At 38.8% G+C, this 26993-nt stretch overlaps 1 protein-coding gene across 4 annotated transcripts in view; it reads left to right on the forward strand.

Moving 5' to 3' along the window:
* The window catches only part of TBC1D15 (TBC1 domain family member 15), a 71842-nt gene that overhangs the window by 15296 nt on the left and 29553 nt on the right, over positions 1 to 26993 (forward strand). For 3 of the 4 annotated variants that reach the window (XM_059683652.1, XM_059683650.1, XM_059683653.1), the window contains 7 exons: positions 5190 to 5288; positions 5733 to 5807; positions 12668 to 12806; positions 18307 to 18517; positions 24751 to 24853; positions 26261 to 26311; positions 26584 to 26781. In XM_059683652.1, the coding sequence (XP_059539635.1) occupies positions 5190 to 5288; positions 5733 to 5807; positions 12668 to 12806; positions 18307 to 18517; positions 24751 to 24853; positions 26261 to 26311; positions 26584 to 26781 (876 nt within the window). Of the gene's footprint in view, positions 1 to 5189; positions 5289 to 5732; positions 5808 to 12667; positions 12807 to 18306; positions 18518 to 24750; positions 24854 to 26260; positions 26312 to 26583; positions 26782 to 26993 lie in introns of those variants that run through there. The other variant, XM_059683651.1, reaches the window with a different exon arrangement.

Below are 26993 nucleotides of genomic sequence, written 5' to 3' on the forward strand. Positions count from 1 at the left end.
GGCATGTGCCCTTGACCGGAATCGAACCTGGGACCCTTCAGTCTGCAGGCCGATGCTTTATCCACTGAGCCAAATCATGTAGGGTGGGTCTTTTTTTATACCATATAAATTTTTGGAGAGTGTGTTCTATGTCTGTGAAATATGCTGTAGGTATTTTAATGGGGATTGCATAGAATCTATAGGTTGCTTTGGGTGATATGGACATTTTCATGATGTTGATTCTGCCAGTCCATGAACACGGTATATTTTCCATATGTTTATGTCTTCTATCTCTTTTTTCAACGTCATGTAGTTTTCTGTGTATAGGTATTTTACCTCCTTAGTTAAGTTTATTCTTAGGTACCTGAATTTTTTTGGTGCAGTGGTAAATGGGATTTTTTTTTTAGTTTCTCTTTCTGTGGGTTCATTATTGGTGTATAAAAATGCCATAGATTTCTGGGTGTTAATTTTGTATCCTGCTATGTTGCCAAATTCATTTATTAAATCTAATAGTTTTTTGATGGAGTCTTTAGGGTTTTCTATGTACAATATGTCATTTTCCAATAATGAATTTTACTTCTTGTCCAATTTGGATGCCTTTTATTTCTTCTTGTCTGATCACTGTGGCTAGCACTTCCAATACTATGTCAAACAGGAATGGTGAAAATGGGCATTCATTTCTTGTTCCTGTTCTTAGGGGAAATGGTTTTAGTATTTGTCCATTTAGTATAATATTTTATCTAGTCTTATTCTTGAATATTTTCAGGTCCACTTTCAGTTTGCTTAACATTTGTTAAAAACATACCTAAGTGAAATTTGCATATTGTTAACACAGCAGTTATCCTGCTATCTTTGTTTATGGAGAAGATTGTGATAATCTTGAAATTCAAAACTTTTCATGTAGAGCAAAACCAATTCCACCTTATCTTTCTTTGAAGTACTTTTAAGTCTAAGTGCTATTTTTTTTTTCTTTTATCATAGTCTTCAAAAACAAAATCTTCATTGTTGAGAGTATTACAGATGTCCCCCCTCCCCATGGTCTCCCTTCACCCAGTTCCTGACCCGCCGCACCCCAGGTCTTCATCACCCTATTGTCTATGTCCTTAGATAATGCATATCTATATATATAAAAGCCAAGAGACCAGAATGCCGGAACGACTGGAACAACTGCTTGATTTGACGCGCACTGTGGCCTTGATCGGCCCCCCCCATCCGATCGGGGGTGGGGCTGGTCTGCCAACCTCCTGCGGCTCCTCCCACTGGCCGACCCTGCCCCAATCAGCCCCAATCAGGGCTGGCCGGCTGGACCCCACCTGTGCACAAATTCGTGCGCTGGGCCTCTAGTATGAGTATAAGATCTTTGGTTAATCTCCTCCCACACACCCCCTCACACCTTCCTTCTGAGATTCATCAGTCTGTTCCATGTTTCCATGCCTCTAATTCTATTGTATTCAGTTTAGTTTATTTATTGGCTTTCTTATTTATTTTGATTTTTAGATTCAATTATTGATCTGCATTTATTGCCATTTTATTATTTTAATTTTGTCTTTTAATCTTTATTATTGAAAATATTACACAAGTCCTTCTTTGCTTCCCATTAACCTCTTCTGGCCGGCTCCCATCTTCCCTCCTACCCCCAGGCTCTCACCACCCCATTGTCTGTGTCCACGGGTTATGCATATATACACACCAGTTCATTGATTGATCTCATATTTTTTAATCCTCCTCTTCTTTTTCTTTCTCTTATTAAAGAATACCCTTCAACATTTCATATAATGCTAGTTTGGTGGTGATGAGCTCCTTTAGCTTCTTATTGTCTGTGTAGCTCTTTATCTGACCTTCAATTCTGAATGATAGCTTTACTGGGTACAGTAGTAATTTTGGTTGTAGGTCCTTGCTATTCATCACTTTGAATATTTCTTGCCATTCCCTTCTGGCCTGCAAAGTTTCTGTTGATAAATCAGCTGACAGTCATATGGGTGATCCCTTGTAGGTGACTAACTGCTTTTCTCTTGCTGCTTTTTAAAAAAAATTTCTTTTTCTTTTCTTTTTTAATATATTTTTTTTTATTGGTTTCAGAAAGGAAGGGAGAGGGAGAGAGAGATATAGTGGGGCCTTGACTTACGAGTGTCCCGACTAACGAGTTTTTTGAGATACCAGCTGTCTCTCGGCCAATTTTTTGCATTGAGTTGATAGGGTAATTTGAGTTAACGAGCTCCTTAATGAGCTCGGTCTCGGAACGAATTAAACTGGTAAGTCAAGGCCCCACTGTAGAAACATCAATGATGAGAGAGAATCATTGATTGGCTGCCTCCTGCATATGCCCCCTATTGGGGATCGAGCCTGCAACCAGGCATATGCCCCTCACTGGAATCAATCCTTTGACCCTTCAGTTTGCAGGCCGACGCTCTATCCACTGAGCCAAGCCGGCTAGGGCTTCTCTTGCTGCTTTTTAAGATTCTCTCTCTGTCTTCAGCCCTTACATTTTAATTATGATGTTTCTTGGTGTGGACCTCTTTGGGTTCCTCTTCTTCCAGACTGTGCTTCCTGGACTCTGTGCTTTCTTTCACTAGGTAGGGGGAATTTTTTGTCATTATTTCTTCAAATAGGTTTTCAATATTTCGCTCTCTCTCTTCTTCTGGTTCCCCCATAATGCGAATGTTGGTATGCTTGAAGTTGTCCCAGAGGCTCCTTTCACTATCTTCATATTTTTGGTATTTTTTTTTTCCTTTTTGCTCTTCTGATTGGGTGACTTTTGCTTACTCATATTCCAAATTGTTTATTTGATTCTTGGAATCCTCTGCTCTACTGTTGAATCCCTGTAAATTATTCTTTTTTTAAAGTATATTTTATTGATTTTTTACAGAGAGGAAGGGAGAGGGATAGAGAGTTAGAAACATCGATGAGAGAGAAACACTGATCACCTGCCTTCTGCACACTCCCTACTGGGTATGTACCCGCAACCAAGGTACATTCCCGTGACTGGAATCGGACCTGGGACCCTGGAGTCCGCAGGCCAACACTCCATCCAGTGAGCCAAACTGGCTAGGGCAGTGGTTGGCAAACTGCGGCTCGCAAGCCACATGCAGCTCTTTGGCCCCTTGAGTGTGGCTCTTCCTAAGCTTTAGGAGTACCCTAATTAAATTAATAACAATGTACCTACCTATATAGTTTAAGTTTTAAAAATTTGGCTTTCAAAAGAAATTTCAATCGTTGTACTGTTGATATTTGGCTCTGTTGACTAATGAGTTTGCTGACCACTGGGCTAAGGTGCTATAAATTATTCTTTATGTTAGTGTATGCTTAATTTCTGATTGTTCCTTTTTCATGTCTTTGACATTCTCACTAAGATCCTTGAAAGCCTCATTAAGTCCCTTGAAGCTCTCATTAAGATCCTTGAACCTTATAACCATTGTTTTGAACTCTGTATCCAGTAGCTTGCTTGCTTCCATTTCTTGTGACATGTTTCTTTTTCTCTGCATTTTGGCTGCTTCCCTGAGTTTGTTTCTAGGTAGAGCTGTTATGTCTCCTAGAATTGGTAGAGTAGTCTTGTGTAGTAGGTGTCCTGCAGGGCCCAGTGGCTCAACCTCCCCAGTCACCTGATCTGGGTACTCTAGGTGTGCCCCTTTGTGGCATGTGTGCACAGTCTTGTACTTTAACCGTGATTGCTGCTGGCATCACTGGGAGGAATTGACTTCCAGGCCAGTTGGCTATGAGGACCAGCTGTATCTACAATGGAAGAGTTGCTATGTAGGTGACACCCCTATGCAGCAGGACTTGCTTCAGTGGTGCTCACTGAGTCTGCCCCTTGAGTGTGTTGCTGTGGATGTGTAGAGGTGTAATATGCTATGGTCTGAAGCTCTCCACTGGGTGCACTGGCTCTGGGGCCCCTGGGGAGGTGCAAAGTCAGCCACTGCCTGGGGCCACCTGGCATGAACTACAGTGAGATATACAGATGACTGCTACTTGTATTGGGCTAGGAAGTGCCCAGGTGAGGCCACCCTGTAGAAGCAATGCAGACTGGTGCTAGTGTAGGGTCTTGGGCCTTTTATTGATAGGTGTGATGTCAGTTGCTGCTTGTTTGAGAGATTTTAGGAAATCTGAAGCCTGGGCCAGGACAGGCCGTTCATATGAAAAAGCCAGGGGTGGGTTCTCAGGGAATCACCAGGGTGGAACAAACAATATAGGCCATGCTTATAGAAACTCACATATGGCTGCCAGTCAGCTCTGCGATGGGGGAGGTTCCAGCACAGGAACAATGACCCCAGCCAGCATCCCTGTCTGGGAGAAAGCTGCCCATGAGTTTCTGCCCCAATACCAGACAGTCCAGTTCCTCCCTGTATGTCCCTGGGTTCCCCTATACCTGCTGCCTGGTGCTGGAGCCCAGAGGAAGCAGGACCTTTTAAGTTCGTGGAACACCTGGGACTTCAGCAGCTTCCATGTCACTCAGCCACAATCCTTGCTGGTTTTTACAGCGTGAAGTTACAGGGACTTCTTTTCCAAGCTCTGGAACCCTGGGCTGGGAGTCTCGTGTGGGGCTGCGACCCCCTGCTTCTCAGGGGAGGTATTGGAGATATCCCTCCTGATTAAAAAAATGTCACATGTGGGTGTCGGACCAGCCCATCTTATGCCTCTGCCCTTCCTACTAGTCTCAGTGTGCTTTCTTCTTTATTTCTGTGGTGGTAGAACTTCCTTTCAGCCAGCTTTCAGTCAGTTCTGAATGATGGTGGGTTCTGTATTTTGTTGTAATTTTTTTAAAAAAGTATATTTTATTGATTTTTTTACAGAGAGGAAGGGAGAGGGACAGAGAGTCAGAAACATGGATGAGAGAGAAACACTGATCAGCTGCCCCCTGCACACTCCCCACAGGGGATGTGCCCGCAACCAAGGACATGCCCCCGACCGGAATCGAACCTGGGACCCTTGAGTCCGCAGGCCGACGCTCGGCCGACGCTCTATCCACTGAGCCAAACCGGTTAGGGCTTGTTGTAATTTTGATGTGGTTGTAGAAAGCAACAAGTACTGGTGTTTACCTACACCTCCATCTTGGTTCTCTCATCACCGTCTGTTCCTGATAATACATTTATGTATGAAATAACCAGAAACTTGGTTTAGACATTATAGGAAAACATCTCTTTAATTTTTTTAAACTGATGTTGAAATAGTATTGAATAAAAATAGTGTGATTAATCTTACTTTTGCTATTCTAGGTTATATATGAACAGGAAGGTGTCTATATTCACTCATCTAGTGGAAAGAGCAATGACCAAGACAGCTTGATTTCAGGAATATTACGTGTTTTGGAGAAGGTATGTTTCCAATAAATGATTTTATTTAATAATTAATCGTTCATGGTAGTGGCTAATCTTTGGGGCATTATCAGCAAGTTTGGATTCCATGTGTAAGATAAAGTTATGTAATCAAACAATAGTTGTAAATTTAACATTAAGTGATATTAGAAATAAAATACTTTAGAAGGTCAGTAAAATGGCATGGAATACTTAAAAACATTATGTAGAAGTTGCAGTAATACATTTCTTATAATAAAATGTGAGTAGAGTTTTAAAATCTACATTATATTGGTTGTCCGATAGTAGTTTATGTATGATATTGCATATTTAAAGTGCTAATATTTAAGAGGTTAAAATTTTATTTTGGGTTCATAGAATTAAAAATAATGTAAGAATGTAATAATGACTAAGAATGTAAGATATTGCTGAATAGTAAATGTAGTTCATAATTTTCTTCTCTAGGATGCTGAAGTTATTGTGGATTGGAGACCATTGGATGATGCTTTAGATTCTTCGAGTATTCTCTATGCTGGAAAGGTATTTAAGAAAAAAATAAATGGCTCAGGAAAGTTAGGCCATTTAAAAAAACATAACAGCTTTATTGAGATATAATTCATATACCATAAAACTCACTCTTTCAAAGTGTAAAATTCAGTGGTTTTAGTAAATTTACAGTTTTGTGCAACCATTGCCAATATTTAATTTTAGAACATTTCATCACTCCCTAAAAAGAAACAACCTTTTCTTGGTCACTCCTTAATCCCCTCTTCTTCCAGTCCCTGGCAACCACCAATCTACTTTGTCTCTCAATTTGTCTGTTGTGGACATTTCCATATAATGTGCGGTCTTTTGTGACTGGCTTCTTTCGCTTAGCATAATGTTTCAAGGTTTATGCATAATATAGTATTTATTGATAATTTTCTTTTCCCCCCTGAATAATACTGCATTTATGGATATACCACATTTTGTTTTTTCATTATTTGATGGACATTTTTTTTTAAACTTTTAGACTAATATAAATAATGCTGCTATGAACATTCATGTACAAGTTTTTTTTTTTTTTTTTTTTTTATTTTTTTTAATTAAATCTTTATTGTTCATATTATTACATTTGTTCCTTTTTTTTCCCCCCCATAACTCCCCTCCTCCCAGTTCCCGCCCTACCCTCCGCCCTCACTCCCCACCCACTGTCCTCATCCATAGGTGCACGATTTTTGTCCAGTCTCTTCCCACATCTCCCACACCCCTTTCCCCCCCAAGAATAGTCAGTCCATTCCCTTTCTATGTCCCTGATTCTATTATAATCAACAGTTTATTCTGTTCATCAGATTATTTATTCACTTGATTCTTAGATTCACTTGTTGATAGATGCATATTTGTTGTTCATAATTTGTATCTTTACCTTTTTCTTCCTCTTCCTCTTCTTAAAGGATACCTTTCAGCATTTCATATAATCCTGGTTTGGTGGTGATGAACTCCTTTAGCTTTTCCTTATCTGTGAAGCTCTTTATCTGACCTTCAATTCTGAATGATAGCTTTGCTGGATAAAGTAATCTTGGTTGTAGGTTCTTGGCATTCATCACTTTGAATATTTCTTGCCACTCCCTTCTGGCCTGCAAAGTTTCTGTTGAGAAATCAGCTGACAGTCGTATGGGTATTCCCTTGTAGGTAACTGAGTTTCTTTCTCTTGCTGTTTTTAAGATTCTCTCTTTATCTTTTGCTCTTGGCATTTTAATTATGATGTGTCTTGGTGTGGTCCTCTTTGGATTCCTTTTGTTTGGGGTTCTCCGCGCTTCTTGGACCTGTAAGTCCATTTCTTTCACCAGGTGGGGGAAGTTTTCTGTCATTATTTCTTCAAATAGGTTTTCAATATCTTGCTCTCTCTCATCTTCTGGCACCCCTATAATTCTGATGTTGGTACGCTTGAAGCTGTCCCAGAGGCTCCTTACACTATCCTCGCATTTTTGGATTCTTTTTTCATTTTGCTTTTCCCGTTGGGTGTTTTTTGCTTCCTCACATTTCAAATCATTGACTTGATTCTTGCGCTCCTCTGGTCTGCTGTCGGGCGTCTGTATAATATTCGTTATTTCAGTCCGTGTGTGCTTAATTTCTAGTTGGTTCCCCAATATAAGATCGAGGGTCTTATTAGTTTTCGTGTAGAGCTCATTAAGTTTATCGGCAGCTTCTAAACAGTTCTTGAGAGACCTTAAAAGTGTGGTTCTGAACTCTATTTCTTCCATTGACAATTTTGTCCTGTTTCTTTGTCTCCGCATTTTGTTATGCTTCCTTGGTGCACCCCCTAGTGGTCTTTGTTCGCAGTCTTATAGATAAATCTTGATTGCTGTAGCTAATTCCAGGGAGGGTTTGACCTCCAGGCCAAGTGGCTATGAGATTCAGCTGTGTCAGTGGTGAGAGAACTTCTGTCCTCTAGGGAGGTGCTAATCTAGCCTTTGCCTGAGGCTATCTGGCAAATGCCTCTGTGCAGGGCTTGGGCAGGGCGGGTCGAACAGGATCAACAGGGTGGGCCGGAGAGAGCAGTTATGGCGGCTCTCAGTCCTGTCCCCAGGGGCTCTGCCTCTCTGAGTCCCAGCACCCGCTGCAAAGCTCGGAGAGAAAGCTGCACTCGCTCTGACCGAAGCCAGACAGTCCCGCTTCTTCCGCCTGAGTCTGGGTCCCTAAAGACTCGCCCGGATCTGGAGCTCAGAGTCTGCGACTCCCTCCCGATTGAAAACAACAACCGCGCCCTCCGCCGCCAGCCCGCTCCGCGCACTCCGCACCTCAAAATTTGACTTCAGCACTGCGCCTCCTCTGAGTGTCCGTATGCGTTTCTCTTTCCTCCTAGTTGTAGGACTTCCACTCAGCCAGCGCCCCGGTGGTTCTGGGTGATGTCCCTTCCGTTTTTTGGTTTCACTTTTGAAGTAGTTGTTCAAAGCAGCAAACTCCGGCGTTAACCTATGCCGCCATCTTGGTTCTCCGAAAACCATGTACAAGTTTTTGTGTGAGCATATATTTTCTCTTGGAAACCTAAGTGTAGAATCATTGGGTTTATATGATAATTTGTCTTTAACATTTGTATCATGGTAGGTAGAGATTTACCTCTGTTTTACCTCTATTTCACCTTCACCTTGAAACTCTCGCCCAGCTGTCCACATTTCTTCTCAAAGTATTTAATCATATACATGATCTTCTAATTTCATCTTCATAAAGACATTTCTTCCAGAGTCTCACATGCTTCATTTTATACTGGTTGCCCTCTGGGTTTTCTTTGCAGCAGTTATCCTGGGGATTCTTTTAGCCTCTTTCCCATATTTTATTCCCTCCCCCCTTTTAAAGAAATCCTATGCTGTTATCTACCTATTTTGGTTTACTGCCTTGTTTTGGGTTTATTCCCAAGTTCCAGTGCTTCCTTAGGGGAAAAAAAGGTGCATGGGAACAACAAAAACTTTTTTTTTATTCTTATTCTGGATTGGATAGCTTGGCTGGCATAGAAATTTTCCCACGTGTTTTTGAAAGTTATCCCAGGTTTGTCTAGTTTTCTTTATTGATGTTTGGTTGAATGCATTCTAATCCCCTATCTTTTGTATGTATTTTTCCTCTTCAGAATCTTTTTTAGGATGTCCTGGTAATGAGCCTTTGTAGTCGTTTTTATTCTTTGTGCTGAGTACTTGTTGGGCTTATTTAATATGGAAACTTGTGTCTTTTATTTCTTAGGAAATATTTTTGAGTTATTCCGTCCCCATTTTTCCTTTTCTTTCCTTAGGAAACATTCTTTAGACCTTCTGGACTGGTCCTGTAATTATTTTTAATACTTTCTTTCCTATTTTCTAATTCTTTGTGTATATATGTATACTATATTCTGGCAAATTTCTTCAATTTTATCTTTTAGTTATTGTCATTTTCATTTTTGTTATATTTTTAAAAAATACTTTAAAAAATATGTTTTTATTGATTTCAGAGAGGAAGGGAGAAGAGAGATAGAAACATCAGTGATGAGAGAGAATCATTGAATGGCACCTCCTGCACGTCCTCTACTGGGGATCAAGCCCACAACCCAGGCATGTGCCCTGAACAGAAATTGAACTGTGACATCCTGGTTCATAGGTTGATGCTCAACTACTGAGCCACACAGGCCATGCTATTATAGTTTTAATTTCTAGGAAATTGTGCTGTTTTTTCCTTCCCACTGTTACCAGACAGGGGACCTGGCCCTGAGTGGGTTTGCCTAGGACCAGCCAGTAGTGTGTGGGTTCTTAACTTTGTGCCGGAAAAATTTCACAACACAAGTCCAGATGACTATGAGGGAATGTTTATTAAAGCTGGGACAGTAAAGCAAGCCAGGGATTAGCATAGAAGCAGCAACAGGAAAGCCTAGGCTGGGCTGTCCTAGTCCTCTGGGAAGTAAGCTAAAGGGGGCCTTGGAAACAGGTTCAGGGGTTAGCTTAGGACGAGTTTCCGCTGCTCATTGCTCCTCTGGTTGTAAATCTTGTGGTGTCCCTTGGAGTTTAGGAGATGCCTTCCCGTGGTGGAGGAAGAGGGGAAAGGAAATGGTGGGGGCTGCTCCCCAGAGGGAAAGCTGAATCCTTTTCTTACTGCCAGGAATCTTAGGGGAGGTCTTGGGGGGATCTTGTTTTTAGCAGAATAATCATCAGCTTTCTAGATGTGCTCCTTCAGGGTCATGGTCTTCACTGATTGGTCAGTGTCAGGTCAGGGGACATTAGTCATTGCAACTAATCCTGGTGTTGCCCACTTGGTTTTGCTACTTTTCTGGGACTGGACCTGAAATACGACTGGGGCTTAGATGTTATTTCTAGGGAGGTGACCTTCTGTATCTGCTAAAAATTGCTCTGCCAGATTATTCCGCTGTCTGTCTCAGTTTCCCTGTTCCACTTATCCTGGCTCACTGGCTTGCCTCACCCTGTTTTTAAACCCAGCATCCTGTTCTTAGTGGATGTAATATCCTTCCTTATTTCTAAGGTGTTTGAGGATAGTTTTTTTTAGATGGTTTCATTTCTATATATAGTCTACTTCCTCTAATTGACTTTTTTTTTGTTTCATTTGGACTTTGTCTTCTGTATAGACATTTGCCTGAAGTTTGGTGATCTTTGTAGTGCTCATATTTAACAGCACACACAGAAAAGTGACTATACTCTCTCTAGGTGTGAGTAGGTTTGGTAATAGTTGGGATTCAGTATGATCTGGCTACTCCGCTTATGTGAGAATCCTTGGTGTTGAAATTTAGGTCTTTCTCTTGGGTTACTCATTCTTCAGAGAACAGTCTGCAGATTCCTGGCTGGAAAGGGTAAGCCTGGATTCCAGTGTTATGGGAACTGAGAGGAAGAGAGCTAGGAACCTTGCCAACTCTTTGTAGAGATGGACTTTTAGGTAATTCTCCTGTTTTTAGTGTATTATCCCTTTGCTGACTGTGCTTGGTTTCTCCTAATCTAGAGATAAACTTAGCTTTTTTAATGAGTAAACCTCTAGCCTCTGGACTTTTGTTAGTAGTCCTTTTTTTAGCTTGACCTTTATACTGATTTCCAAAAGTACTTGATGTACCTATTCCAAGCCTTTGTGTGAGGTGAGGGTTCTGTAGATGCTTCTTAGCTTTCTCCACTAGAGATGGTAGAGTTGGTAATGATGGTGGTAAGGACTGCATTACCCCCCTCCCCCCCTCACACACACTGCTTTTATTATTTTATTTATTTCTCGTTTTTGTTGTTAATGCTATCCCAAGGATATTTTTCCATTAATATTTAGAAATACAGTGGGGCCTTGACTTACGAGTGTCCCGACTAATGAGTTTTTCGAGATACGAGCCATCTCTTGGCCGATTTTTTGCTTTGAGTTGCGAGCTAAAATTTGGGTTACGAGCCAGCTTCAGATACCCCACCGCTAGTTGGAGCAGCGAATGTCACAGTGAATGCCACAACATCAGCCCAGCATCACGTGTCTCATTCGTTCACTTTTTGATTTGACATACTTATTAACATTACATTTTAGACTTTTGGTTTTAGTCTCTTTTTAAATAGCAAGTTCTATTAGAACTGTACATGTAGATATGTTATTTGTAATGTTTAGCTAATTTTAAGTTAAAGAGAATATGCAACTGATGGTGGCTTAAGTAAGTAGGCACCATTGGCTATTTTCCTCAACCAGAAGTCTGAAGATTTGGAGCTATTTGTAGTAATCTTGTTTTGTCTCTTATAGTTATGAGGTGGCTGCCATATTTTTAGGCAACACAGCTTCATTGGAAGCAGGAGAAGGGAAAAGGGTTGAAGCTTTTATTAGGAAAGCAAAATCAGTTCCAGAAGCCCTGCAGTTGACTTCTGCTTGTATTTCACTAGAGGCCTGGTGCATGAAAATTCATGCACTGGAGAGGGGGTTCCTTAGCCCGGCCTGCCCCCCCTCCCAGTCCGGGAGTCCTCAGGGGCAGGAGGCAACCTGGTGATCAGGGGAAGGTGATGCCCCATCATACCTCTGCTGCTGCCACTGCTGGCAGCGCAAGCCTCAGCTGGCCCTGGTTACTTGAGCCTTGGGTGGCCCTGAGCGGCTGGGCAGCTGCCATCCAAGGCTTGCCTGTGCCTTGGGCGTCGGCTGGGTAGATGCCATCCAAGGCTTGCCTGTGCCTCGGGCTGGCCCTGGGCGGCTGGGCAGCCGCCATCTGAGGCTTGCCTGCCCCTTGGGCCGGCTCTGGGTGTCTGGGGGCCTGAGGGGTCTGGGGGACTCTGGAGGCGCTGTGTGCCTGCCGCCCTGGTAGGGTTGAGGGGATTGGGTGCCACCATCTTTGAGGGTGTGGCACTTGATTAGCATATTCCCTCCTTATTGGCTGTGGGAGCTGCCATCTTTGAGGGTGGGGCAGCCAATTAGCATATTCCCTCCTTATTGGCTGTGGTTGCCACCATCTTTGCGGCAGTGTGAGGGTCAATTAGCATATTCTCTCTTTATTAGATAGGATTGGCAACCCTAACTGCAAGGCATCTGGGTAAGCTTATCTTCTCCTCCCCTTCCCTTCCCTTCCCTTTTCTTTTTTTTCTAATTGTAAGAGAACGTTTATTTCGAAAGTTATAAAGATAGAAGAAGTGAGCTAGTTGGGCTGTGTAGGCTCAGGAAACAAGCAACAGAAGCAAAATAAGGGCCCTTGGAGCTTAGGAGAGGGAAAGGCAAAGGTGTAACAGGACTGGGGGGGGAAGGGAAGGAGGATGGGAAAGGTGCGGGTGTACTCCCGATGGTAAAGATTGGGCAAGGGAGGAAATGACAGGAAATAGTGTTCCTGTTTTCTCACCAGTGATGCCTGCCATAATGTATAAATTTAATTTATGTAGATGCTGAGACGACATTATTGATTGAAGTTAAATTCTACTTCTAGTCTCTAAATATTTTATATGTTATAATCATTTTAGGATTCCAGTTCTGTTGTAGAATGGACTCAGGCCCCAAAAGAAAGAGCTCATCGAGGACCAGAACATGTGAACAGTTACGAAGCAGAGTGGGACATGGTTAATACAGTTTCATTTAAAAAGAAGCCACATACCAATGGAGGTATGAATTAACTCGTTGAAATCTTAAACTGATTTGCTGCAATATTATTTAAACAAAAGTGCGAAGAAAGTTCTTTATGTTCCTCAGAGAAGAAGGATGCTTTGGTGCTTTGATACAGATAACTCTTACATTTTAGTTATATTCCCTTTTCATCACTTTTTTGCTTTGTTTGGTTTTGTTGGTTGTGACTTCATAAAAAAGGCTTTAAAAATCCTTTTTCTGTTTTGTAGTTATTCATGGCAAAAAATAGAAACATGTTAGAAAATTGCTTTGGTTGTCTCTCATGCATATTTTTCTTAATCTAGTAGAATTTTTTAAAAAGAAAGTTATTTTATCCCAAAGCACCAGGGGGAGATGAAGTATACTGCTAACCATCCTAATTTCAGTGTTTACTGGGAATTTAACAGCTCATTGCAGTCTCCCCTTTATACTTGTTCAGTGATTATCCTGTTTTATATATATATTTAAATCTGTGTTTGCCATATGTAATTATCTACATGTAGATAACAAAAAAGAGCCAAGCTAACAGCCTGATAGAACACATATATTATTCCAAATATGGTATAGCGTATCTGTGATATGGCCAGGTTATTTGTGATTGATTGCTTTTAAAAATATTAAACACTTGTATATGTTTTTTTCCTATTGATTCCCCTGTGTTTTATAACTAAAAGTATATTTTATGTCTTAATGATTTTGGTTTGAATATAGGAATTTATCCATGTTTATCAAAATTTATTAGAATATCTGTTGCTACATTTATATAGCATTGTTACTAAGTAAAATTGATTTTCATATATGGCCTGGGGAATTATTCTCATATACTAGAGGCCTGATGCATGAAATTCATGCAAGAGTAGGCCTTCCTTCTCCAAGTTGCTGGCACTGGCTTCCCTCTGGCACCCAGGACCCAGGCTTCCCTGGCAGCCCTGGCTTTATCAAAGGACATCCGGTCTAATTAGCATATTACGCTTTTATTATTATAAATAGTAGTTACATTTTGAACTGTATCATTTCTTGGAAACAGTGGCAATTAAGATAAATATTAATTCACAAGATACTGACAATCAGTTTATGCATGTGTGTTCCTCTCCTATTTATTTTTTTATTTATTTACTTATTTACTTACTAACTTATTGGAATTCTCTTTCTATCGAAAGAGAATCAGAGCAATGCAAAGTGTTAAGGAAAAATAAAACCACAGGATTTTAGTATATTTGGCAGGTGAGGGATTTTTAACTTCTCTAGACTAGATCTTTAGGATTGGTTATGTGAATTGCTATTTTTTGTTCGTTGTTGCCTAATACTGTTAAATCCTTGAAAATGAAAAAGTCAGACTGCAGGAATGAGCAAAATTAGCTTTCAGAATTCCATAGGAGAAAGAAGCATTATGTGGATGAGAAAAGTATAATGTGACAATAAAGATATTTTTATTTTATTTATTTGTTTTTTTAGAGAGAGAGGAAAGGGGGAGAGAGAAACATGATGTGAGACAGAAACATCGATCAGTTGCCTCCCCTACTTGCCTCGACCTGGGATCGAACCCACAACCTAGGTATGTCCCAGGACTGGGAATTGAATCCACAACCTTTTGGTATAAAACAGGATGACGCTCCAACCAATTGAGCCACTGGCCTGGGCTAAAGATCTTTTTCAGAATAATGGTTTTCAACTTTGCACATTGAAATTATTTGGGAAGATTAGACTTTTAAAAAAAATACTAATGCCTGGCTTTTATTCAGCAAATTAAATCATTCTCTGGAGATAGAGACTGGACATCTATACTTTTCAAAATCTCCTCGTGCAGTGGTCGGCAAACTGCGGCTCGCGAGCCACATGCGGCTCTTTGGCCCCTTGAGTGTGGCTCTTCCACAAAATACCACGTGCGGGTGCGCACATACAGTGCGATTGAAACTTCGTGGCCCATGCGCAGAAGTTGGTATTTTGTGGAAGAGCCACACTCAAGGGGCCAAAGAGCCGCATGTGGCTCGCAAGCCACAGTTTGCCGACCACTGTCCTAGTGATTTAAATGTGTGAAGTTGAGAACCTCTGTATAGCTTAGCAAAAAAACACAGATGTAAATATTGCTTACATGTCTTGGCCATGCATTGTGACTTACTAAGTAAAGAGCATAACTTTATTTCGTAGTTATTAAAAGTTAAGATTTTCTTCTTTTTTCCCCAGTATTTAAAAAAAATTATGGTTGTGCATAGCAGTAAGAAATACATTGAACAATATGGCCCAATATGCATACATATATTCAACTGAACAAGGAGTTATGAAGTGCAATGCACTCTGACCCATCCTATCCTGTCCTAGACTATCCTATCTGATTATACTTTATCAAAGCTCCTTCCTAAAGGAGGCATTTTCTAGGCTTGATGTTTCAGAATTCAGAATTGTGCCATTATGAAACTACATATATATTTACATTTTTAATCCTCACCCAAGGATATTTTTTACATTGATATTTTAGAGAGAGTGAAAGAGAGGAAGGAGGGGGGGGAGAGAGCGAGAGAGCGAGAGAGAGAGAGAGAGAGAGAGAGAGAGAGAGAGAGAGAAGCAGAGAGAGAGAGAGAAACATTGATATAAGAGAGACACATTAATTGGTTGCCTCCTGCACGTGCCCTGACTGGGGCCAGGTTTTGAACCTGCAACGGAGGTACATGCCTTGACCAGGAATTGAATCTGAGACCCTTCCATCTGAGGGCCGGTGCTCTAACCACTGAGAAACTGGCCAGGGTCATTTTTATATTTTTAAAAAGCATTTTTTTTCAAATATTTTTACCCTTGTTGGTGATTCACAAAGGAAACTTGGGACAAACCTTTAAAAAATTGACTATTGAAGATTTACTTAACTTTATATTTCTTAAGAGTTTCTACTGCTAAATATTTGCTTTTAGTACTAGATAAATGTCTTGAAAATATATATTCCCAGAACAACAGACTGACATGATGTTCTACAAACTCATCTAAAATGTCATGTCCTTGATGTTAATTCTATTTAAGACATGGATAGATACTTACTGAGCTCTTTGTTTTACTCTTCTGCGTTATGGCCAGTTTTCTCATGTCAGTGTTTTGGAGATGTTTTTATACGTATTTGGTAACATAGTAAGTTCATCAGTACCAATTAGTTTTATTACCTTCTGTAAGGAAAACGAAGGAAATTTTGAGCTAACTCTTGGGTTCTGTTTCTTTGTAACCAACTGTTTCTGGTTAGTTATTGATGATAGATTAAATTGTTGACTTGTCTTAGTTATTCATTTATCAGCACATCTTTGAGTACCTATTACATGGTAGTCACTCTTCTAGGAGCTGGGGATATAGCTGTGACAAAATAAAATTCCTGTTCTCATGAAGCTATATTCTAGTAAAAGGGACTTCTAGAATTGACTTGTAATGTTTATCTCATCATTTGTCAGCATTTTAACTGAGGAAATGTGTGAGGCATATTCTGTTTTATTTAATATGTAATGTGTGTCTCTTCCTTTAATAAAAAAATCTGTAAAATTTTTAGTTTTGGATATGCACAAACTCCTGATGATTCATATAACCTGCATATATTATTTAATGTTCTCCACATGATTTTCTTACATTAATTTGGGTTCAATACTTTTTTGTGTAACTTAAGAATTTCATTTAAATAATTGTTTATATCTAGTTTTCCATTGCTCTTTTGCTGTGAAAATATTTTTGTTCTTTGCAGATAATATAGTAATAAGTAGTCTAAGTGTATATTCACACTTAAATGATTCATGAAGATATTGGAATTGTACTAGTAGTATTGTTCTCACTTTGATATCAGTTTGTAGTAATGTTATAAGCTCTATAATATAAATTCCAGTAAAACATGTTATATAGCAGCCAAGTGGACACATGTCACTTAATCTAGTGCCAGCCTTAGATATGAGTTCACCATTCCAGCTGGTGTGTTACTTAAGCCTTTTTGGGCTTCCTTTGAAATGATACTTGTTAAAGTGTCCATGAACTAGGAATGGTACCTGCATTCCTTGAAGGTAGCAATTTCTGTAAGCTGTAGATTTCTTTGTGTCAGTGTAGGAGGTCTTTTTGGAGTTGATGGAGTTACAGTGTTCCTGACTGTATAAGAAGGGTGATATACATGCAGGTCAACACCAATAGGTCTACCCTTTGATCAAGTTCCATAAGCATATATCAGCTATGCAGTTTATCCTTGTAGAATTGATGGTGTGGGATGGAATTAAAGAAGAGCTTGAATAACAGTATGTCACTTCTTAGGAAACAACATTAGGTACAGTGTTTTTTAAAACTTTAGGAACATGACATGCTTATGTCTGAGTTAAAATGTTAAAATGATTTGAAATCATAACTAGATTAGAAACTAATTTTGTACATTAATGAGAAGAAACATTTTTCTTTGTTTTTTAAATTTTTATTTAAATGGATAATCTTTAAGTTCCTTGTTATAAATTATGATATTGTTCACAAACCTAGGATTTAAAGCTTTTATAAACAACCCACAAACTCAGAAAATGCTTTATTTTACATAACTATAGTTTGATTTGAAATGAGGTTTTAATTTAGTATACGATTGATTTAGCAGGAAGGTTAAATATATTCATTCTCTTTGAAGCATTTATAACTTAGTTATATTTCACCCTTAATTCCTCACTGTTCTTTGGGATTTTGCCAAAAAAAAAAAATAAAAAAAGTCTGGCTATTCACCCCAATATTTTTTTTTTATACTGGTATACTTATCTTTACTCAATGTAGTCCAGTAAAAATAATTGCAATGGAAATGATGGAAATAAAAGTTTTTGTTTTAAATGATTTTCTAAGAGCATCATCATTCATATTTGGGGGAGTGGAAAGTATTAACATTTATTGAGTATTCGCTACATACTTTGCACTGTACCTAGTTAGTTGACAAGTATTATATCTTTTAATTCTTAGAATAACATTGTGAGGTAAGTATAATTCTCTGCATTTTACAGATGATGAAACTGAGACTCAGAAAGATTCAGTTATTTGCTCCAAATCATTCGCTTAGTAAGATTGTGGCATTGTAATTTGAATTCAGCCAGCCTGCTTCCAGAGTCATGTTCATTTTGGGCAAAGCTTATATTTAAATGGGGATAACCTTTTTAGTTTGTGTGCAATAGGATAATTACTTTAAAAATTATTTTTTAAAGAAAATAAGTATAAACAATGGACACAAGACACTGGGAGGGGGGGTGAGGGAATGTGCTGGGGAGTAGGAAAAGCTGGGGGAAGGTCAATTGGAAAAAAAGGAGACATATGTACTACTATTTGTAATACTTTATTTAAACAATAAAAAAAAACGTAAAAAAATAAAATATATGTTGCCATTTTTAATACAGGTGAGAGCCATAGTGATATGAATGGCATAGTCATTCCCTAGGGTCAACAAATTTCTGTTAGGCCATCATGAAGAGCACTGTCAGTACCTTTTAAAAAGGTGAACAAAAATATTTTGCCCCACTTTCTTGTTTTCAAGATACTCCAAGTCAAAGAAATGGGAAAAGCAAATGGTCATTCCTGTTCAGTTTGACAGACCTGAAATCAATCAAGCAAAACAAAGAGGGTATGGGCTGGTCGTATTTGGTATTCTGTCTAAAGGATGATGTCGTTCTCCCTGCTCTGCACTTTCATCAAGGCGATAGCAAACTACTGATTGAGTCTCTTGAAAAATATGTGGTATTGTGTGAGTAAGTATCAAATTATTTTCTACTTATTGAAATTGGATTGTTGTATTGGACTCCAGGCAAACTCTTTTTACTTGTTAGTGGGTATCAGCGACCTATGTGCATACCAGGGCACAAGCAACTTTTTATTTTTCTGGATATCAACTACTTTGAATAACATCTTGCCATTGTAAAATTTGGATCTGCAACCTGTTATCATAGCACTGTTTTAAAGAAAAGTGGTCTGATATTTTTATACACATTTAAATGAAGATGCATCAGTAACTTATGGATTATATATTTACCAAATTAACCTTTTATTATGTAGTTTTTATTAGGTATATAGAGTTTTATTTGTAATATTGCAAATTTAAGTTAGGCAAGTCTAAGTCCTTTATAAAATTACTAAGGGCCCCATTCATGAAATTCATGCACTGGGCGGGAGGGTGTGGTGGTGTTCTCCCTCAGCCCAGCCTGCGCCCTCTCACAGTCCAGGACTCCTCGGAGGATGTCCGCCTGCGGGCTTAGGCTTGCTCCTCGCTGGCAGACGGACATCCCCCTGAGGGGTCCTTAGTGCTGCCACAGAGGTGGGAGAGGCTCCCGCCACCGCCTCTGTGCTTGCCAGCCATGAGCCCTGCGTTTGAGCAGCGCTCTTCCAGTGGGAATGCACTGACCACCAGGGGGAATCTCCTGCATTGAGCGGGATCAGACCGAAACCAGCTCTCTGACATCCCCTGAGGGGTCCTGGATTGCTAGAGGGCACAGGCCAGACCAAGGGACACCACTTGTGTACAATCGGGGTTGGGGAGGGACATGAAAGGTTGGCCAGCTGGGGAGGGACTGTGGAAGGGCTCCAAGGTGTGTCCGGCCCATCTCGCTCAGTCCTGATTGGCTGGACCCCCGCAGCAAGCTAACCTACCGGTCCGAACGTCTGCCCCCTGGTGGTCAGTGCACGTCATAGCAATGGGTCGACCGGTCAACTGTCTGCCTCCTGGTGGTCAGTGCATGTCATAGCGAGTGGTTGAGCGGCCTTAGGATGTCATTAGCGTATTACGCTTTGATTGGTTGATTGGACGACCACACTCAGCATATTAGGCTTTTATTATGTAGGATTTTTAAAAATCTTGTATCTTACATTTATTCACCTATGTGCCTTTGATACACATATTCTTTCTTGCTGTTACTCTCATCAAATATATTTTGAATATCAATTATGTTCTGAACACTGTGCTAGTTGCTTGATATTTAGTAGTGAATAAAACAGGCACATTTCTTGATATCTGAGAATTTATGGTCTTGTGAAGGATGCTGACCAATAAGTGGCAATAAAACCAAGAACTAAGATGAAGGATGTACAAGGTGCTTTGGGAGCTCCCAGGAAGAGAGGAAAGGGTACCTCATCCAACTGCAGGTTGGGTAGGACTCAGGAATACTTTCTGAGGAAGCGACATCTAAGTTGAAACCTGACAAATGAGTGAACATTAGCATGAAGGGGAAGGAGATATTTAAAAAGAGATGTTTTAGATAGAGAAAGGATGTAAAACATGATGTAATCACAAAACAGAGTAATTCAATATCACAGTTCTGCATAGTGAGAGAAGGGAGGTTACTAAATATAAAGATGAGGCCAAAGAGCTGGGTAAAGGCCAAAGCATGAAGGATCTTGTAAATCATGTTAGCAGGTTCTAGTCATCTAGATGAAATTATAGTGCCATGAAATGGGAGAGTGACAGGGAAGATACAAGCATTAGAGTTTGTGATTGATTGGATATATGGAGGTGAGAGGTAGAAGTTGAGATTTTCAGCTTGGGGAACTGTAGGGATGATTGTTAACTTCATGAATAATGTCCTCACTTTATAATAGAAAATAGAAAAATGTCCTTATTTTATCATGTCTAAATTTAGATTATAGAAAGCTAAGAGTGATTCAATAGTTGGAAGATACTATGTGTTTTCTGGAATGACATTTTCTCCCCTACCATGTTGATCATTCCTGGCTGACATTAGATATGCTGATCAGTACCAGTAACCATAATAAAGTCAGGCCTTGTTGGTAGTATTTGGGTCTGGATCTTCAAGTGAAAAGCTGTGACTAGGCTACCATACAGGAGATTACTAGTAAGTAGATTTCAGGTGAGGCATTGTCATGATTGGGGCAGAAGGTTTGGCCTTCTGAATAGCAGGTGTTAAAGACTTGGGTTTTACTTTTGAGCAAGCAAGCTCATTAATCAGCGTTGTGATGTGACACTCACAAAATAGCTCATTCGATCTGGGACTTGATTAAAGCATAGTACTAAGGATGAAGTAGTAGAACCTCTCTACTCTACTGGTAGGTTCACACTTTGGAGAACTGGGCTTAATTTTAAATGTGTTAGACCAGTGGATGGCAAACTCATTAGTCAACAGAGCCAAATATCAACAGTACAATGATTGAACTTTCTTTTGAGAGCGAAATTTTTTAAACTTAAATTATATAGGTAGGTACATTGTTATTAACTTAATTAGGGTACTCCTAAGGCTTAGGAAGAGCCACACTCAAGGGGCCAAAGAGCCGCATGTGGCTCGCGAGCCACAGTTTGCCGACCACTGTGTTAGACTAACTATTCTACATGAAAAAGATGACGTGTAATAAAAGGGATAAGAATGGTATCATGAAAAACTTTAACTTGAAGAATAGGAATTTTGGTGTAACATTAAATAAAATCCAGACTTCTTCTTATGGTCAACAAGGACCTGCCCTATCTTAGCTCTGTTTATCTCATAAACCTTTTCTCACACTATTCTCTTCTGTAGTCTAGCCACATGATTTTCTTTCAGTTCCTAAAACACCCTAAGTGCTTTCTTGTCTTAGGGTCTTATGTATGCTATTTCTTTTGCGTGGGATATATTTTTTCCTTTTTGATCCTCAAGGTATTAGTTTAATGGCACTTCCTCAGAAGAGCTTCTCTGGATGCCTCTGTCTCCCATATAATGTAGGTTCCAACGTCCATTCCTTTTCACTGTCTCATTCTCTTATTTGCTTCCTTCATGGCCCTTAACAGAATAAAATGATTTTGTCTATTTTTTAAATGTTCTGCTCTAGAATGTAAGCCCATAAAAGCAGGGATTGCTTTTATCTTGTTTGCATTGTCTCCTGAGTTCCTAGCCACAGTGCATAGCCCATATTTGTACAATCAATCTTAGTTGAATGAATAAATGGTATGGTACTTTTAATTCTATAAGTAATATTGAAAGGGATGTTAAAAGAAATAAATTGTACATTTGTTTTGCATGACTCCAAAGAGAAAATGAAAGGAAACAGATTTTAGCTTAAGATGTAGAGTTTTCTATCCTGGATGGGAAACCGATATACTCAGCAATCTATAATAATAAAAACGTAATATGCTAATTAGACTGAACAGCCGAACGACCTTCTGGATGTCATTCCGGACAAAGCCATGGTGGCGAGGGCTGAGGCAGAGGCAGTTAGAGGTGATCAGGCAGGCAGGCGAGTGGTTAGGGATGATCAGGCAGACACGCAAGTGGTTAGGGGTTATGAGGCAGTCAGGCAGAATGGTTAGGGGCGATCAGGCAGGCAGGCGAGCAGTTAGGGGTGATCAGGCAGGCAGGCAGAGGGGTTAGGGGCTGTCAGGCAGGCAGGCGAGCGGTTTGGGGTGATCAGGCAGGCAGGCAGGTGAGCAGTTAGGTGCCGGTGGTCCTGGATTGCGAGAGGGTGCAGGCTGGGCTAAGGGACTGCCGCCGTGCACCCCCCTTCCCCTTGTGCATAAATTTTGTGCACGGAGCCTCTAGTTACATTATAAGGGCATGTGTAGCTTGAACTTGTGCTGGTCATATTTTAATGAGGGCTGTAAGTGAACTGTTGTTTTCTTTCCTGTATTTATAAATTACTGAGTAGTAAATATAAGAATCAGACAGTTGCTGATAAAAATATCACCATTATCGGTGAAGCTTAGATATGCAGCATCATAATAATTCACCCTAAATTAGTTTTGAAGGCACCCAGTGTTTGTCATTTTCGGACAACTGCAGGTCTCCCTCAAGAGGACAGATCACTTATGATGTGAATGAGAGCAGACTAGAAACTGCTTTCTCTGTTCGCAGGCAGATCCAGGAACAGGAGAGAGCTGGGATGGGATTATGCCAAACATGCACCTTGTTTTTTTCCTGATTTCAGCAATCAAATGTGTCCCTGTGAAGGAGGATTTCTTTAGAACAAGTGCATATTTCCATTAGGAAACATGAAACCGGGGGAATGGTGGTGTTCTTTCTCCCTCTATTTTTTTACTTAACTAATTTTTTTTAATTTTTTTTTGAGGAACTGGGTCAAGAGCTGAAAAGAGCAATAATCAAAAAAGATATGACCCCTGCCTTCATGGAGTTTGTACTATTGTAGCAATATTCTGGAATGCCAATACTCTGTAATTGTCTAACAATATACTACTTGTCTTTTGGCTGATGTACTTTAAAAATGTTTTGTTGATTTTTTTTTTTTTTAGAGGCAACTAAGTCTTAAATTTCTTATATCTCTCCTCCTAGAGCTCTCCCCAGCCCCTCATCACAGAATATTGGCTATAAAAAATGAAATCCTTCCTTTTTACAAAGTATCTGTGGTTGCTTGTTCATTGGGCAATCATTTCTTCTTCCCATCTACAGTTTACTGACTACAGTTTTAGATCTGTAGCCGTAATGATCTGAGTCCAGATAGTTGAAGGTTGGATTTTTGTTCCCCTTCTGTATGCATAGCCAGAGTTTTGATTTTAATTACCAATTTTTATTTGGATTTTAAAGAAATAATTTGACTTAGTTATTGTTAGAAACAAAACGATAACCTATGCAACAGCAGCACTGTGGTAGAAAAAAGTATGTTTCTATATTAGTTTCTTGTTCTGGTGCTACATTTAAAAGTTGATCTGTTATTTAAAAATACTATGCGAGAACCTGTACTCTAGGTCTTCATATTAAACATGACCCCAAAAGGTGCTCAGAAAGATGGTATTTAATGAAAATTGAACATTAAAAAAATTTTTTTTTCTACTGCAAATGACTCAACCTCAGCTACTTTAAAAAGCCAATGGGCTTATTAAGCTCCTATTGTCTCTGAAGATTGAGTACTGTTTCTGAATATGTAAGAATAAGATCCTGTTTTGGATTTCATATTCCCCTTAGCATTGCTGTTGCATTCTGTTATGTTAGAATGGAGAAGAGATAACTGTTATTAAAGTTCTTATCTCAAACATTTATGATAAACTAGAAATAGATAGTAGCAAAATAACACATTTAATTTTTAAACATAAAAGTTGTGGATTCATTACAGTTGACTTACTGAGTTATCAAACTTATTTGAATAGAAAAAAGTGGGTAATTCATCTGATTACCTGAAATTAGACAGATGTCTACTTGGAATGTATTTTATTTGTTCTGTAGCTCTGAAATATAAAGAAAAACTTGTGTCCAGAGCTTAATAAGCAAGAACTAAAAAATATTATTACCTGAACTGTACATTATATGACCTTGTTAAATATGTTTGTGTGTGCTAATAATTAGGGTTAGCATAATTAATGATCTTTAACTGATAATTCACCTATCATTTATATTTTTTAATAGGTTTTACTAATTTCAGAGAGAGGAAAGGAGAAGGAGAGAGAGATAGAAACATCAGTGATGGGAATCATTGATCGGCCCCTACTGGGGATCGAGCCTGCAAGTCAGGCATGTGCCCTGACTGGGAATTGAACCTGGTTTATTGGTCAATGCTCAACTACTTAGCCACACCAGCTGGGCTGTATCTTATATTTTTAACACCTTATATGCAATACTACCAAGCTGTGGAATGAAATTGGAAACCATTTCAAAATGGGACATTTTTCTAGAGTGTATATAATATATATACTGATGAATCCTAGAGTGTGTTTTGTCTTACTTTAGTTTTGATGATATAAAGAAAGATATATTTTTAAGGTTTTCTGCTATAATTCTAAACAGGAATTTGGGTTCATTACAATGTAGTCCTCTTGGTTTTACTTAGAAGAAAAATATACTTCAACCCTTTTATATTCGTAAATTTAATATTTCATGTAGTTTTGGAAATCAAGGTAATTCTAAGTACTTGTTAATATTATATTAATGGGAAACAGTTCAAAAACTAGACATTTAAATTTTCCGATGTTGTTAAGGAAAAGTAACTGCACTAGAGTTATTCAGGTAGTAATTGATGCATTATGCTAGCATTTTCAATACATCCCTTCTTTTTATTACAGAGCTCCACAGGATAAAAGAATACTTCTTGTGAATTGTCCGAATAAGAGTCTTTCACAGTCTTTTGAAAATCTTCTTGATGAACCAGCATATGGTTTAATACAAGTATGTTTCTTAAATCTGTATTATTAATCTGTTAATCTATCTCCATTATTTTATATACCCCCTACCTCTCAACTTTCTTAGTTACACAGAATGAGGCAAATGTCTCTTTGTAAACTTTATAAAACTGTTCGCTGTAATTTTATAGAAATAATAGTATGTTTTATATTGTTAGAAGCTTCTTTGGTTCTTAGTTACTCTCAAAGCATTTTTTCCCCTTTATAATACTGAAATAGCTTTCATTGATTAGGTGAAATATCATTGTGTAAGCTGTTTTGAATTCATTAATGAGAAAATTAGGCAAAGATCTGGTTTGAATTTTTATTTTCTATTTAAGTAGGTTCTAATTCCTCTTAAAATATTTGATTATATTCTTGCATTTGGCTAAAAATGTGCACTTGACACAATAAAGTTAGTTTATTTTTCACTCATATTTGTCTGAAATCTAATGAAATGGTTGTTTGTTCATTCATTTACTCACTTATTCACTCAACAAATGTTTGAGTGCTTACTCTGTCCCGGATATTCTCTTGGTTCTTTTTTTTTTTTTTTTTTTTAAATTTAATTTTTTATTGATTTTAGAGAGAGAGGAAAGGGGGGGGGAGAGAGAGAGAGAGAGAGAGAGAGAGAGAGAATGCAACATCAATTAGTTGTTACACTTATTTATGCATTTATCGGTTGATTTTTGTATGTGCCCTGGCTGGGGATCAAATCTACAAGGGGATCAAATCTACAACCTTGGTGTGTAGGGAAAATGCTCTAACCAACTAAACTATCGGGTCAAGGCTCTTCTTGGTTCTGAAGTTAAACAAGATAAGTAAGGAAGATAAGAGAGCTAACCACTGATTAAAATAAAAAGTGAGGGCCCTGACTGGGTGGCTTAGTTGACTGGAGCATCGTCCCATACACCAAAAAGTTGCAGGTTCGATTTTCAGGGCATATACCTAGGTTGTGTGTTTGATCTCTCGTTGGTGTGGGTACGGGGAGTCAACCAAACCAATGTTTCTCACCTCAATGTTTCTCTTTTTCTCTCCCCTACCCTCTCTAAAAATCAATTAAAATGTATCCTCACGTGAGGATTAAAAAAGAAAAGTGAGGGAACAGATTTTCTTACTGTGATTAAATAATCAATAAAGATGGACTTTAAAGAAGTAACAATTTTTGCTAACTGAATAATCAGGCATTTTGGGATTTAGAAGTAACCCTAGCAGTAGAAAAACCTTTTGCCGTTTTTAGGCACAGCACTGCCCAGAACGAATTATTTTTCTTGGCATGATTTACTAATCATATAATTAGATTAAAATATCAGCTAATATTTAAGTATTGTGAGCTTTTAAACTTAGCTACCAAATATTTTGTGTTAGGCTAGTGTGGTACTGTACGCTTCAGAAATAATGTTCTTTTGTGAAGGCAGGACTGCTAGACAGAAGAAAGCTGTTGTGGGCCACTCACCAATGGAAAGTAAGCACTGCATATGTTTCTGATGTGCAGATTGAATGAAGCCTGCAAATCATTTTTTACCTGTAATTCAATCAGTAGCATTAATTTCCCATTTAATATACTATTTTAACCAAATGAAAAGATTGGCTTAGAAAATTAAATTTTTTCTCCTCGGAAAAAAATAATATTTTAAGATAATCTTAGACTACTCTGTTTTAGTGCTGATTTCCCATCATGAGGTATTTTTATTTTTCATTTGAATTAATGCTAATATTTTTCTTTCTACTACATAGAAAATTAAAAAGGATCCTTATACAGCAACTATGGTAGGATTTTCCAAAGTCACAAACTACATTTTTGATAGTTTGAGAGGCAGCGATCCCTCTACACATCAGCGGCCACCTTCAGAAATGGCAGATTTTCTTAGTGATGCTATTCCAGGTTTAAAAATAAATCAACAAGAAGAACCGGGATTTGAAGTCATCACAAGAGTGAGTGGAGATTTATATTAATATAGCTCTTATATTTTAACCGGAGGAATGTTTTTAAACATGCATGAATGCTATATAAATAGAAACTCAATTTTAGTTTTATCTGCCTCTTTCTCATAATCCTTTCTTGTAACTTTCTGCTAACATATTTAACAACTAACACTTGTCTTGCCACCAAATTGTTCTTCAACGATTACTACATATTCTTTCTG

This window comes from Myotis daubentonii, chromosome 2 (genome assembly GCF_963259705.1).
Source record: "Myotis daubentonii chromosome 2, mMyoDau2.1, whole genome shotgun sequence".
Lineage (NCBI taxonomy): Eukaryota > Metazoa > Chordata > Mammalia > Chiroptera > Vespertilionidae > Myotis > Myotis daubentonii.